The sequence below is a fragment of the Clarias gariepinus genome, chromosome 20 (genome assembly GCF_024256425.1).
Source record: "Clarias gariepinus isolate MV-2021 ecotype Netherlands chromosome 20, CGAR_prim_01v2, whole genome shotgun sequence".
Taxonomy (NCBI): domain Eukaryota; kingdom Metazoa; phylum Chordata; class Actinopteri; order Siluriformes; family Clariidae; genus Clarias; species Clarias gariepinus.
In genome coordinates, this window is record NC_071119.1 from 6,624,647 (window position 1) to 6,637,478 (window position 12,832).

Sequence of the window (12,832 nt, forward strand, 5' to 3'; positions counted from 1 at the left end):
TTTAACTCAACTGGACGGCATGACGCAGAAATAAGGAATATCCACAAAACGTGATTAAACAGATGCACGACAAGGGGCCAACTAAACACACGACTACTTAAAATCAAACTAATAAGCCACCTCGGTTCAGGTGAGCGCTTCCATCACCTGACCAAGGTGCTTTCTGGGAAACAGAGTTTAAACCAAGAAAAATACAAAAAAAAAGTCTCCGGGCACATTACATTACGGCATTTTTGGCAGATGCTCTTATCCAGAGGAACTTAGTTTTTTTTTTCTTTTTTTTATCTCATTATACATCTGAGCGGTTGAGGGTTAAGGGCCTTGCTCAAGGGCCCAACAGTGGCAACTTGGTGATTGTGGGGTTTGATCCTGGGATCTTCCGAACCGTAGTCCAATGCCTTACCGACTGAGCTACCCCTGGCCCATTAATGGTGCCACATGGTGCCCTCTAGAGGTATTCCCTGCCAGAAAGTTAGTTTTGAGATATTTTAATTTTAATTTATTTAGATTATCGTTGCTAATGATTGTCTCCATAAAGGATGTATTTGTTGTATTCATTGTAATTGTTCTACCTACATAACTAATTTGTTTCCTATAGCAACAAATTAGTTTAACAATGCACCACATTACAATAAGATTTTCTTGCCAGTAACATTTTAAAGGATAATGAAGTTAAAATTTGTAAAATACTAAACATGACAATAAAAAAAGCAAACAAAACAAAAATGTCATACTTCGAGCAAATAAGTAGAGAAAGTTAATTTAATGACAAAATGAGCATGACAACTTAGAGGGTCACATGATTATACCTTATCTTAAATGGTGAATGGTGGTGAAGACCTTAAATAAATAACCTTGCTATGGTCATGGGACTTTATATTAGTGAGTGTACTAAAATTACTAAAATTCTGATAATCTGTTTCACTGCAGAACTCCTGCAATGTCATGAAGTACTGAACACTAAGCCTAATGAGAGAGCGGGTGAGGTTTATATTATCACAGCTTACTAGTTATTCAAGCAGTACAGATAAACATATAGGTGTAAAATATTGTTGTTGTGCTCAGCAGTTATAATAATGAACAATAATAATTCCATGAAGACGCAGTTAGAACTCGTTCAACTGATTAATACACTCAGCTTGATTTATTTGGGAACATTTTGTTATTTTCTCTTCTCACAGATCCAGGCTTGTTTATAAGAGCATGGGCTGTCATTCCAGCGCCGTTTATCAGAATGCCCAGTCTCAGCACAGTCTTCATTATCTTGGTAATTATCTGGTTGATTTGGACCCCATTTACTGAAACTAAGACAATCTGATTTAGTCTTCAGTACTAAGATTCCAAACAAATCATAACAAAATAATCTCTGATCAATAAAAATATCAAAAAGATTCATCTAGGTTTATTTATTTACTCTGCAGACTCAAATGCACAAGAAAAAAATATATTGTCGACACACACACACACACACACACACACATACACACATACACAGATCTCTTACCCATTGGTCAGTAGTGTACCGTCCACCCATTTCCACACTCCCTCTTTGTCGCTGTCACTCAGACCAATCCAAGCTCGATTTCCTTGCAGCTGTTTAGCGATGAACACCTGTGTATTTGATAGCAGAATAACTTGAGAACGTTTAATCATTATCCTGCAGTGGACACATAGTGCATACTGACTTCACCAAATCTACAACATGCCCTTTCGGTGGGAGGAACGAAACACTAGACCACCTCATTTTAAGATGTGATAGATTAGGGCTAATGTTAGCACTCTGAGAAAATTAATAGTGAGATCTGGACAAATCGTTGTCAGGAACTAACCCGGGTTGACCAAAAAAAATGTAGAGTTAGTGGTTAGCCCTTTGTAGCGTGGGTGGTAAACCTAAACGCGGAAGCAACGCGAGTTGGCAGGATAACCACTCAAGTTATTTTAAGGACTCTCTCGGATGAAAAGCGAGGGAAAAAAACACTATTTAACCCGTGTCCTATTGACACAAACTCAATCTGGAAGTAAACTCAAGAAAGTGAGTACTCACGACAGACACAACATGGGCAAACTCAATGACTGAGCGATGTGGTCAGTTTATGCTTCCTGGTTCCTAGTGCCGGTCGCGGACCAAGTGTGCATGACAATCATGACAGAGAACTTTTACAGCCTGGCCCCGAGATACTTACCTGAACAAAAAGAACAGATTTTCATACTCATTTTTTATTAGTCCAGGCCAAACTAGTGACCTCTCTCACATGTACAAACGAAATGAAAAACAGTGGCACACTGAACCCAGGACTGATGATGAAAACACTTGAAGGCCAGACTCTACAGTAGAGTGAATTTGTTCATGTTAAAATGACATTTTTTCATTTTTTCATTTGATTTTACATCAATGTGTCAGTGGATCTCTAATTTTCTGACTGGCAGACCACAGGCAGTAAGCATGGGTGGACATGTCACAGCCTCACTTATTCTCAGCACTGGAGCCCCCCAGGGTTGTGTTCTGAGCCCCCTGCTGTACTCTTTGTACACCCACGACTGCGTGGCCACTACTGTACCAACTCCACCGCCATCATCAAGTTTGCTGACGACACTGTCGTGGTGGGCCTGATCACCAACAATGATCAGTCAGCCTACCTAGAAAAGATTGGAAATCTCGAGAACTGGTGCCAGAGGAACAATCTCCTCCTGAACATCAGCAAGACAAATGAGCTGATAGTAGACTTTAGTACAAAGCAGGAGAGGAACTACCAGACCCCCACATCAACACTGTGGTGAAAAAGGCCCGACAGCGTCTCTACCACCTGAAATGCTTCAGAGACTTCAGACTGCCCTCTAAGGTGCTCAGGAATTTCTACTTCTGTACCATAGAAAGCATCCTGACGGGAAACATCACGACCTGGTTTGGAAACAGCACCATGCAGGACAGACGAGCTCTACAGATAGTGGTGAGATCAGCTGAGCGCATCATCCACACTGAGCTCCCTTACCTGCACTCGATCTACAGCAAGCGGTGCTGGACCAAGGCCAGGAAGATCGTGAAGGACCTCAGCCATCCCAACAATGGACTGTTCTCTCTGTTGCGGTCTGGGAAGCGATTCCGCTCCCTGAAGGCCAACACAGAAAGACTGAGGAGGAGCTTCTTCCCGCAGGCGATAAGGCCTCCCAATCACACCATCACACCGGAGTAATATCTTTTTAAACATTGACATTGACTGGACAATCATGGACACATTTATGCACTACATATTTATATATCTGACCATTGCACATGACACTTTCTTAGGTCACTTTTCATGCATATTTGCACAGCCATTGCCACTTTAAAATTTCTATATATACTTTTTTTTTCCCCTATATTCCTATATTCCTATATTTTGTTATTTTTATTATGCCCTTATTTGCACAGTTTATTTTACTAGTTAATTTTTTTTTTTTCGTATTTCTTTTTATTAATATTTATTTCTTATATATAGCTTTTAGGTCACTAGCAGTCGTACAAGCATTTCACTGCATATCGTACTGTGAGTGTGTATATGACAAATAAAATTTGAATTTGATTTGCTTTTTATTAGTTTAAACATTTTATCAATTTTAAATTTCCTCATGTATAAGGTCAACAATTTATTTATTAAATGTTAGTAGTGTAGGGATGAACAGGGCTCCAAAAGAGAGCAATATCGATCACATTCCAGAGCCTCTCTCCCAGTCTGCATGTCGCCATCCCAATAATCTTATTTGATCCGTGAACATTAAAAAAGCGTCTGTAAAATGATGTTGCAGGAAACTTCACAAGACATGGGACAGGAAGTTTGTTGTGCGTGTAAACTCCAATAACAATCTCTGAAAAAAAAGGTGTAAATCGGCGATCCGGTAAACAAAGCGGACAGATTTACAGCTTCATCCCGAGTTGGGGGGGACCACTGAGTCACACTTTGACACTCTCGTTGATCTCATGAGCACATGCCTTACAATGAACAAAGAGGCATTTGACATGGACACTATTTTAAACATCTTTAAAGTGTGCCAGTAGGGCAAAACGTATATACAGTACATATATTTACTTAGTATGTTTTATTCCTTTGTGTATGTTTAAAAAAAAAGGTGTAATCAGCATTTACAAACCCCTTTTATTAGATAAAGGAAGGAATGAGTGTGTAAGATATGTAATGTTTGATATCAAGCTAAAGCTGCCCTTATTTAAAGAATGTTGGTAAACGTACTGTATAAAAGTTAATAAAACTCCAACCAGATGAGCACACGTATCAGACAAAACACCTGGCTAATGCACAAAAGGGGGAACAATGTGAGGCGTGGCTAAGCCCCGCAACCACATCCGATTGGACCAATCACCCATGGGACGGAATGACTTTGAAGTGTCAAAACCAGCAAGCAGATGGCAGAATTGTCTACAAAGACCACTACAAAACTTGCAACCTCCAACAACCTTTTCCGAGCAGCTCGGGCTTCCGTCCTTGTGGGAGCTACGCTCCCTCTGCTGACATCATGCGCTCTTCAAGAACTGTCATATAAATTTTGACCCAACCACTATATATCAATGATGAAGAATGCAACATTTGTTGTCATTATTATGTAAACCTTACAGTAGGGTAGAGATGTGTGTGAGTTGAGCATGTGGAAGGCTGTTTGGCATTCTGCCAAATATTAAAATAAAATATTATACCGTTTTTTTCTATACTTATAAACTTTGTACAGGACTCTAAATCAATGGACAAAAAAAGGAAAAAAGAGGGGTTAATGTTGAGGAGTGGGGCGGGGGGCTTAGTGAGAATTATTTTTACTTGAAAAAAAACACTGTAAATAAGTAAATAACCTCAAACACATAAAAATATGTAAGTAAGTTTGACATTGTTTCTTTAATAAAGCCTGTTAATATCTTAAGTCTCTCTTTCTCTCTCTCTCTCTCTCTCTCTCACCTGTTCATCTTGGCTGTTTATGATCACCAGGTCTGCTCCTCTCTTTATACAGTCCTCTCTGCTCTCAGTCCAGCTCTTCTCCTCATTAGATATGAAATAAAGACTGTAGCTGAAGCTGAAACACTTCCCTTTGATAAATTGAGAAAATATACAGAGATTAAACACACAGTTTTTAATATATTGTATGTGTAGTGACATTATTTATTTTTACTTGTTTATACTCCATTATATAAGAAATAAAATGTTGAATATATACATGAATTTACTTTATTATTATGTAACATAAGGTTTGCATAAGGTTCTTACCCTGATTGAGATTCAAAAGAAAGATAATGTAATCATTTTAATTGTAGTTAATATTGGAAAAATATTGGGGTTTAACTATTGGTACCATGTTTCTTTCATTTTCTCCTTTTATTTTTCAGTCTAAAAATAAAGAGCACATGGCATTTCTGCAGCACTACAGCTTGTACTTCTGTATAACTTGATAATAGGTTATTGTTGTATTTCTCTCTTTAGACTCTGACTGGATAAATAAAAACAGCACACACACTCTAAAGAGAACTCTATGTGTGGACAATAAGCACTTATATAGACATTTATATTTTAGACACTGGGTGTGGAAACGGCGGCGGTACGTATATTATCTCCAGGAGGAAGGTAAGGTTTAGTGATTGGGAATTAATGTTGAGGTGATCAGTAATTAATCAGGTGTTATTACAATACAGACAAAGTTAGCTATTAGTTCTCCAGGAGAAATGTAAAACTGATTAACACTCAGTAATTACTGCACAGGTAATAGTCAACTAATTACTAATGATTACTGATTAGTTAATTAGCAATTATCTAGTTCTTAATGTTAGTAATCCATGTGTTAATGAAGAATTGTTATTTATTTCTTACTCCTTACACAATTGAGTTATGGATCAGGATTGTAAAGTATCACCAATATTAATGAGATGTTTTCATTCTAAGAGCTCTGTGTAATTATATGGAGGAACAGGTGAGAGGATGTGATTTAAATCTTTACCCTCTGGTTATTAGATTGCTCATGGATTTCCACTGAGGACATTTAACTGTTGGGCAGAAAATTTAATGTTAAATCTATCTACTTACCCAAATCAGCAGGTGTCCTCAGGTATCTGTCTCTCTCCCTCTGTAGCTGGTCTCTCTCTATAGTCAAGTTGTTGTAACTGGTCTGTAACTGGTCTCTCTCTATAGTCAGGTTGTTGTAACTGGTCTGTAGCTGGTTGTTTTCTGTCTTTAGAATGTTGTATTTGAACCACAGCACTGTGACAGCAGACAGTAGAAAAACACACAGCAGCACCACACACACTGCAGTCGGTCTGTAACACTTGTTCCATGCAGTGTCCTCTCCTGGAGGTAAATAGGCACAAAAACACATTTCTTAACACATCATTGATATTAAATCTCTTTCAGATGATGAGGAGAACATCATCATGGTGCAATTCTTTCAAATTATCGGTCATTTTTGACTGGGAACATCAAGTGTGCAAAAGTTTAATTAAAAACAAGAAATTGCTTGCAAATTAATACAATTTGTTGAAATAATGTTTGTGGACAAACTCATGGAATCTTATGTTAGTTTAAATAAATTAATTACATTCTTTAGAGATAAAACTTTTAAATCAGTCAAATTTGACCGGAAGACTATAAAGGCTAAGGTGTAGTGTGTAGAATTCTGAGGAAAAAGAATTATTTAATCCATTTTAGAATAAGGCTGTAACATAACAAAATGTGGAAAAGGTGATGCGCTGTAAAAACTTTCCAGATGCACTGTATCCTGTGGTTGTGGCAAAGATTTTACTCTGTTTCAGAAAAGTCAATCTAATATATTGCATCAAGCAAAGAAAACAACTAAGTGGATATTAAAATTTAGTTAAGAACTATTTAACGCATAAAACGTATGGTGGTGACGCATCATTTTCAAAAAAACATCCTAAGTGAGTATGATGAGAAATCACTTAAAGGCTTAGTGAAATAAAACTGTGAAAAATGAATAAATAAACAGAATGCATGGCTTAATAGTTAAAGAAAAAGTATTTACACATTCACAACTTGAAAAAAGATCAAGCGTTCGGGACTAAACAGATGTGTAAGAAAACCACTTATCAGTGAGGCTATCTAGACAAAAAGGCTTAAAGAATGGACTGTGGCTTTGAAAAAAGGACTGATGGGTGCATCAGGGGTAAGTAAAAGATGTAAATGAAGTGATGTCCTCATGCCAAACGCCTACCATACAAGCCTGTGCTCTTAGCGATGACATCAATCTACAACTAGAAGTCAGATGTTGCTGAAGGCTTTGAGCGTTCACTCAGGTAACTGCCAAAAGACACATCTGGGTAAACTGGTGATCAAAATTCAGCAATGGGAAATTGGCAAGGTTTATTCTAACTTTTGTGCGATTTGCTCTGGTTATGTTCATATTGTATATACGATTTAAATACATCAAATGTATCGAGTCCACATGACATAAAAGACATAAGTACATGCTGTGAACTTCAGCTAAAAATGTTAACTTTTTGTTCTTTCCTCCACATTAGTTTAACAGCATCTACACTCTCAAACATCTACGATTATTTATACTTATCTAGAACTGCCTGAATTACTGCATCTCTGCACTTTGGTCTTGCAAACCTATACACTCACCTGTGTGTGGTGCTGTTTCTGGGTCTTTCTGTGTGTCACCGCCTCCAGGGTCAGGATTGTGACCTTTAACATCATCTGCAATCTCTAATCTATAGAAGACTCACTAACACACTAAACTACTGTGTCTCTGTGTGAGTGCAAGTGAACTGCTGCACTTCCTTACTAGTGTGCACTCAATTAAATGTGCTGGTTTAACTAAAGGAAGTTACACATCAGAGGATGAGCATCAGTGGCTTCTTTTGGTCAAAATGTGAAGACACTTGAGCTACACTTGTCACTCATACGTGACTTCTGTTGTTAAAGTAAAGCTATTATATACATACAGTACCAAAATAACATTGTTGTGTTGTAAGGATCTATATACTGTATTGTACAAATTTATCATATTTGTGTTCCTTATCTCACTCACTCACTGTATATAATTCTGAATACAGGGTGGCGGGGGGCCTGGAGCCTATCCCAGGGGAAGCTACAGACACTCTACAATGATGTTTTGGGGTTATGGATTGGGAAGTACATATGTATGTAGACTGAGACCACCAAGAAGTACTCCAGAATGCATCAGAACCTAGAAACAAAAGGTGTACTAGTCTTACCTCTGCAACTTGTAGGTGTGGTTTCTTCAATATCGTGCAATATAATTTAACAATATAATGCTCAATGTCATTTAGTAGTATAATTGAGCAATATCACTTAGTAAAACTGTGTGCAATATCATGTGCAATATATTTTAACAATATTATTGAGCAATACTGTGTTTGATATTGATCATTTCTGCTACATTAACACTACCGGTTGCTACATTCATTTTCCTTGGTTTGTTGAATTCTACTTACCTCTATCTTATATCTTGATTGTAAATGTTTTATATGTTATTTATCATTATATTATAATGATACCAACATTTCAGCTTTCTCACAATTGGCATCGTGTTTTCTATGTGTCTGTTTTATATGATTTTTAAACAATCGAAGGTGAAATCTCTTGTCTTTTAGTGTCAGTAGAGGGGTATGGCTTGGCATACAGTATGTCTGCTATTTCCTGTTCTTCAGTCAGGATTTCTAAACTCTGTTATAACATTATTGGACCAAACATATACACTAATGATGACTGATGCTTGATTGAATCTTATACAGTCCAGAAGGCACCTCAGTCAGGTGATGCAAGTGCACACCTGAGCCGAGGTAGCCATTAATCCATCTATAAATAGCTGTTTAGTCTGGGAAACTGGGTCGAGCATTATTAGTTATACTACTGTCATTTGTGTGGGCATTTTGTGTTTAGTTCTTTTAGTTTATATTTTGATTTAAGTTCTGTTGACTTGGGCTCTCATATTGGCAATGTTTATGTATATGTTCTGTGTGTCTGTGTTTGTGGAGCTGATGCAGTCATGTCTTGTATGGTGTGAGTATTGTGGTTTTGTTCCCCTGTTTTTTGTGTGTTTAGCTAGAGACAGGTAAGTACCTAGGTGTGTGTTTGGCTAGGAGTGTGTTTAGCTAAAATCTATGTTGAGCTAACTAGCATGCCTCTAGCCATAGCCCCTGTGTTTCCAGCTGTGCTGTGTTTCCCGCCTCCCTAGTGTTCCAGTGAGCCTAGCCTTTGAGTGTCCCCTTCCCTAGCCTTTAAGTGTCCCCTAGCCTAGCCTTTGAGTGTCCCCTAGCCTAGCCTTTGAGTGTTCTTAGCCTAGCCACTGGGTATCCTCCGTCTCTTTGTTTCTGTGCCCCCATTCCCTAGAGTGTGTTGAGCTATTAGGTAAGTGTAGCTTTGTGCATGTTGGGGCTAAAGACATGCTTAGCTAGGTGAATGTGTAGCTGACTGCCATGGTTAAGTACCACTTAACCATGTTTAGCTAAAAGCCATGCCTAGCTGATTGCCATGTGTTTAGCCCTAGTCCCGTCTCTCTCTTTGTCTCTTTTTGTCTCTACGTGTCTCTCCTAGTCTCTACGTGTCTCTCCCGAGTCGGGTGTGTTATCTTGTTTTGTCCAGTCTCAGCTCCACGTGTAGTTTGTTTCCTCTTACGTGTTAGTCGTCCTTTTGCCTGTGTCTCGCCACAGGACATGTGAAAGGCACCCTTTAGCCTGTGTTTCACTACCAATCTCAAACCTAGTGTAACGGGTATTAGTGCTGGTAGTGTCCCTTCGTCTGCGTCCTGCCAGAGAGTCCATGTTTAACCTCATTCTGTTAAGTATTGTTTGAGTTTGTTTGTTTCTTTGTTTGTTTAGTGTATTTAGTATTTCTGTTACAACTCTTATTAAAAGACTCTTTTTGTTAAAGTACCCCTCTGCCGTTATGCCTGCTCTCTCCACCCACAGCGATCAACATCCGCCTATACACCACGTTTGTAACAGAACTCATGACCCAGAAGTACAAAGGTTACTTTATGTGACTAATACTTTGGTTAAGGTGTTTGGGATGATTGTCACAAAATCACTGGAATGTTGTAGTGACATCTGTATGATCCTCTAAGCCTGGAAGAACATCAACCAACACTATATTAAAAATTACAGAATTAAAACACAAAATCATAAATGTTGGTTACTTAGTTCTACAGTCAAGATACTGGCAAGTGGCAGTGAGTCCAGAGAGCAAAGCAAAGATTGCCTTCATAACACCCATTACCGGTTTAAAGCCATGCCATTTGGGTTAAAAATGCCGGAGCAACATTCCAGTGACTTGGAGGCAGTCCTTGGAGAACTGCGAGGACAAAATTGCTTTCTTTTCATAGATGACATAATTGTCTATTCACACAGCTTAGATCAACATTGCAAGAACTTCTATGCAGTTTTCTCCAAGCTACATACTGCAAACCACTTTTCACTCATTAAAACATTAAACACACATTTTTTAAATTATTATTCACACAAAAAGTCAACTAAAATTTTTGGGGCACATTTGTCTCTTGAAAAGAAACAGAAATTAATGCTGAAAAAACTTGAGCAGTGACTGAGTATGCCATTCCCAAAGACGTGAAAGCTGTGTAGAGAATTATGGGCCTGGTAGTATGGTATAATCAATTTATATCATGTTTCACTGATCTGGCATGCCCAACCTACCACCTAATGTGAAACAGAGTTGAATGGAAATGATCAAAAGAATGTCTACAGTGTCAAGCAGCTGAAATCAGCTTTAAAGAGGCAAACAGTGCTATCCCAGCTAGATGCATCACTTCCTTTCAAAGTTCCGTCAGTTGCCAGTGATGTAGACCTGGGGGCTGTCTTGGCTTAGCAGACCTCTGGGGAGAATGTAATGTACGCTCCTCATATTCTTTGGGGGCCAAAGTTCTGCTACTTCACATTGAAAAAAGAATGTCTGGAGGTGTGGGCCGTAGAGAAAAGGTAGAGAAACAGTTCCCACCTGACAAAGTGGACATTGAGGCTACAACAATTCAGTTCCAATGTGTGCTACTAAAAGGTATGTATGATGTTGTCCCAGATCCTTATCTAGGTCACTACTGCCTCAGCCCTCAGTAATAGCATTCAACATATCTATACTTTCTCAACCAAAAGGCTGGCTTTAGGTATCTCTAAAATACACACTTTTCTGGCTAAGATAGCCAAGTTTTTTTCCCCAAAAACAATATTCTTGTGACTAACACTTTTGGTTAAGGTGTTTGAGGTAACTGTCACAAAATCACACAAAGAAACATTTTTTTTTTTTTTCAGTAGGTCTTGCCTGACTTTACAAATCTTGACAGGATATACTGGTTAACAATAATCATTTCTAAATGTGAGTGAGAGAGAGAAACAGAGAGAGAGAGAGAGAGAGAGAGAGAGAGAGAGTATATGTGCATGTGTGTGAGTGTGGAGGGATATGTACCTGAAGTCATAGTTCCCTTATGGCTTCTGGTCACCCGAGTCTCAGGAACATCTTCATTCACATAAATGTCTTCGTATGAGTCCTCTGAGGCAGTTGATCTTTTGTCTGTTAAAATTGAGTTTGCATAAACATTTCCCTTCATCTCTGTTTCTGATTTCTCCGATGTGCATTCAGTCTTTGTATAGCTCAGGTACAATATGTGCTGCTGCAACTCTCATGGTGATTGTGTGTATGAGATGTATATGTCTGTGCTCTGACCTCAGGACAGGAAGCTGAGCTCAAAGCCACATAAGCGCTTTTAGACACCCGTGTCTGTACCTGCTCACTTTAGTGTCTATAAATATTTTCACTGGGGTTTGGACTTGCATGTGTCACTATTTGAGAATAATACATGTATTTCTTTTTACAGGATATTGAAGCTCTGTCTGGTTGTGCATGTTCTGATAATGTTGACAATCTTTGCCAGTATCTGTAGATGATGGCATTTATCAGTCACCTCATTATCTCTCTTTCTCCTGGACTTATTATAACTCAATTACAATGATATGTTTAATAGTCAATTCATGATCATAAATATTCATCCCTGTTTAAATAACTGAACTGCTGTGGAAGAGAACATGAAACTCAGTGTGGTTTCCTTTGTAAGATGCCAGGCCCCAAATACACACACACAGACACACACACACACACACACTTAAAAAAAAATCAGTATTGGTAACATGTTGACATCTTTGTTTCACTTTCATTAACCTCAAACGCTGGTTTCATTAACCAGCACCGGAAGCTCGTTCATCATCACCGAGCATGACGTGAGGAGAGCCTTCAAGAAAGTGAACACCAGGAAAGCAGCAGGACCAGACGGCATCTCAGGCCGTATTCTCAGAGCCTGCGCAGACCAGCTAGCACCTGTGTTCACTGAGATATTCAACATCTCTTTATCTCAGTCGGTGATCCCCACATGCTTCAAAGAGTCCATCATTGTTTCTGTCCCAAAGAAACCTCATCCTGCTTCCCTCAATGACTATCGCCCTGTAGCCCTCACCTCAGTAGTGATGAAGTGCTTTAAATGCCTGGTCAGAGACTTCATCATCTCTTCACTACCAGACACACTCGACCCACTACAGTTCGCTTATCGTCCAAACCGTTCCACGGACGATGCAATCTCTCATCTCCTTCATACATCTCTCACTCACCTGGACACTCGGAGGGGGAATTATGTGAAAATGCTCTTCATCGACTACAGTTCTGCATTTAATACCATAATTCCCTCCACACTTACCACCAAGCTGGAGCACCTGGGACTCAGCTCATCAATGTGTCAGTGGATCTCCAATTTTCTGACTGGCAGACCACAGGCAGTAAGGATGGGCTAACATGTCTCAGCCTCCCTCACTCTCAGCACTGGAGCC

At 38.9% G+C, this 12,832-nt stretch overlaps 1 protein-coding gene across 1 annotated transcript; it reads right to left on the reverse strand.

Annotated features, from left to right (window-relative positions):
• Positions 1-1,500: 1,500 nt before the first annotated feature.
• On the reverse strand, positions 1,501-11,510 carry LOC128508242 (C-type lectin domain family 6 member A-like). Its single transcript, XM_053479465.1, has 4 exons — positions 11,424-11,510; positions 6,054-6,314; positions 4,938-5,065; positions 1,501-1,611 (listed from the first exon to the last, which is right to left on the reverse strand). Exons 1-4 carry the CDS (start codon positions 11,431-11,433, stop codon positions 1,501-1,503), a joined length of 510 nt encoding a protein of 169 aa, XP_053335440.1. The 5' UTR covers positions 11,434-11,510.
• Positions 11,511-12,832: the final 1,322 nt, after the last annotated feature.

Excerpts from the sequence above, each read along its gene's own strand:
- LOC128508242 (XM_053479465.1), bottom strand. Across the intron at positions 5,066-6,053 it reads GAGGACACCTGCTGATTTGG|GGAAGTGTTTCAGCTTCAGC; the intron begins GTAAGTAGATAG and ends AATTTATCAAAG. Across the intron at positions 1,612-4,937 it reads TAAACAGCCAAGATGAACAG|GTGTTCATCGCTAAACAGCT; the intron begins GTGAGAGAGAGA and ends TCAAATACACAG.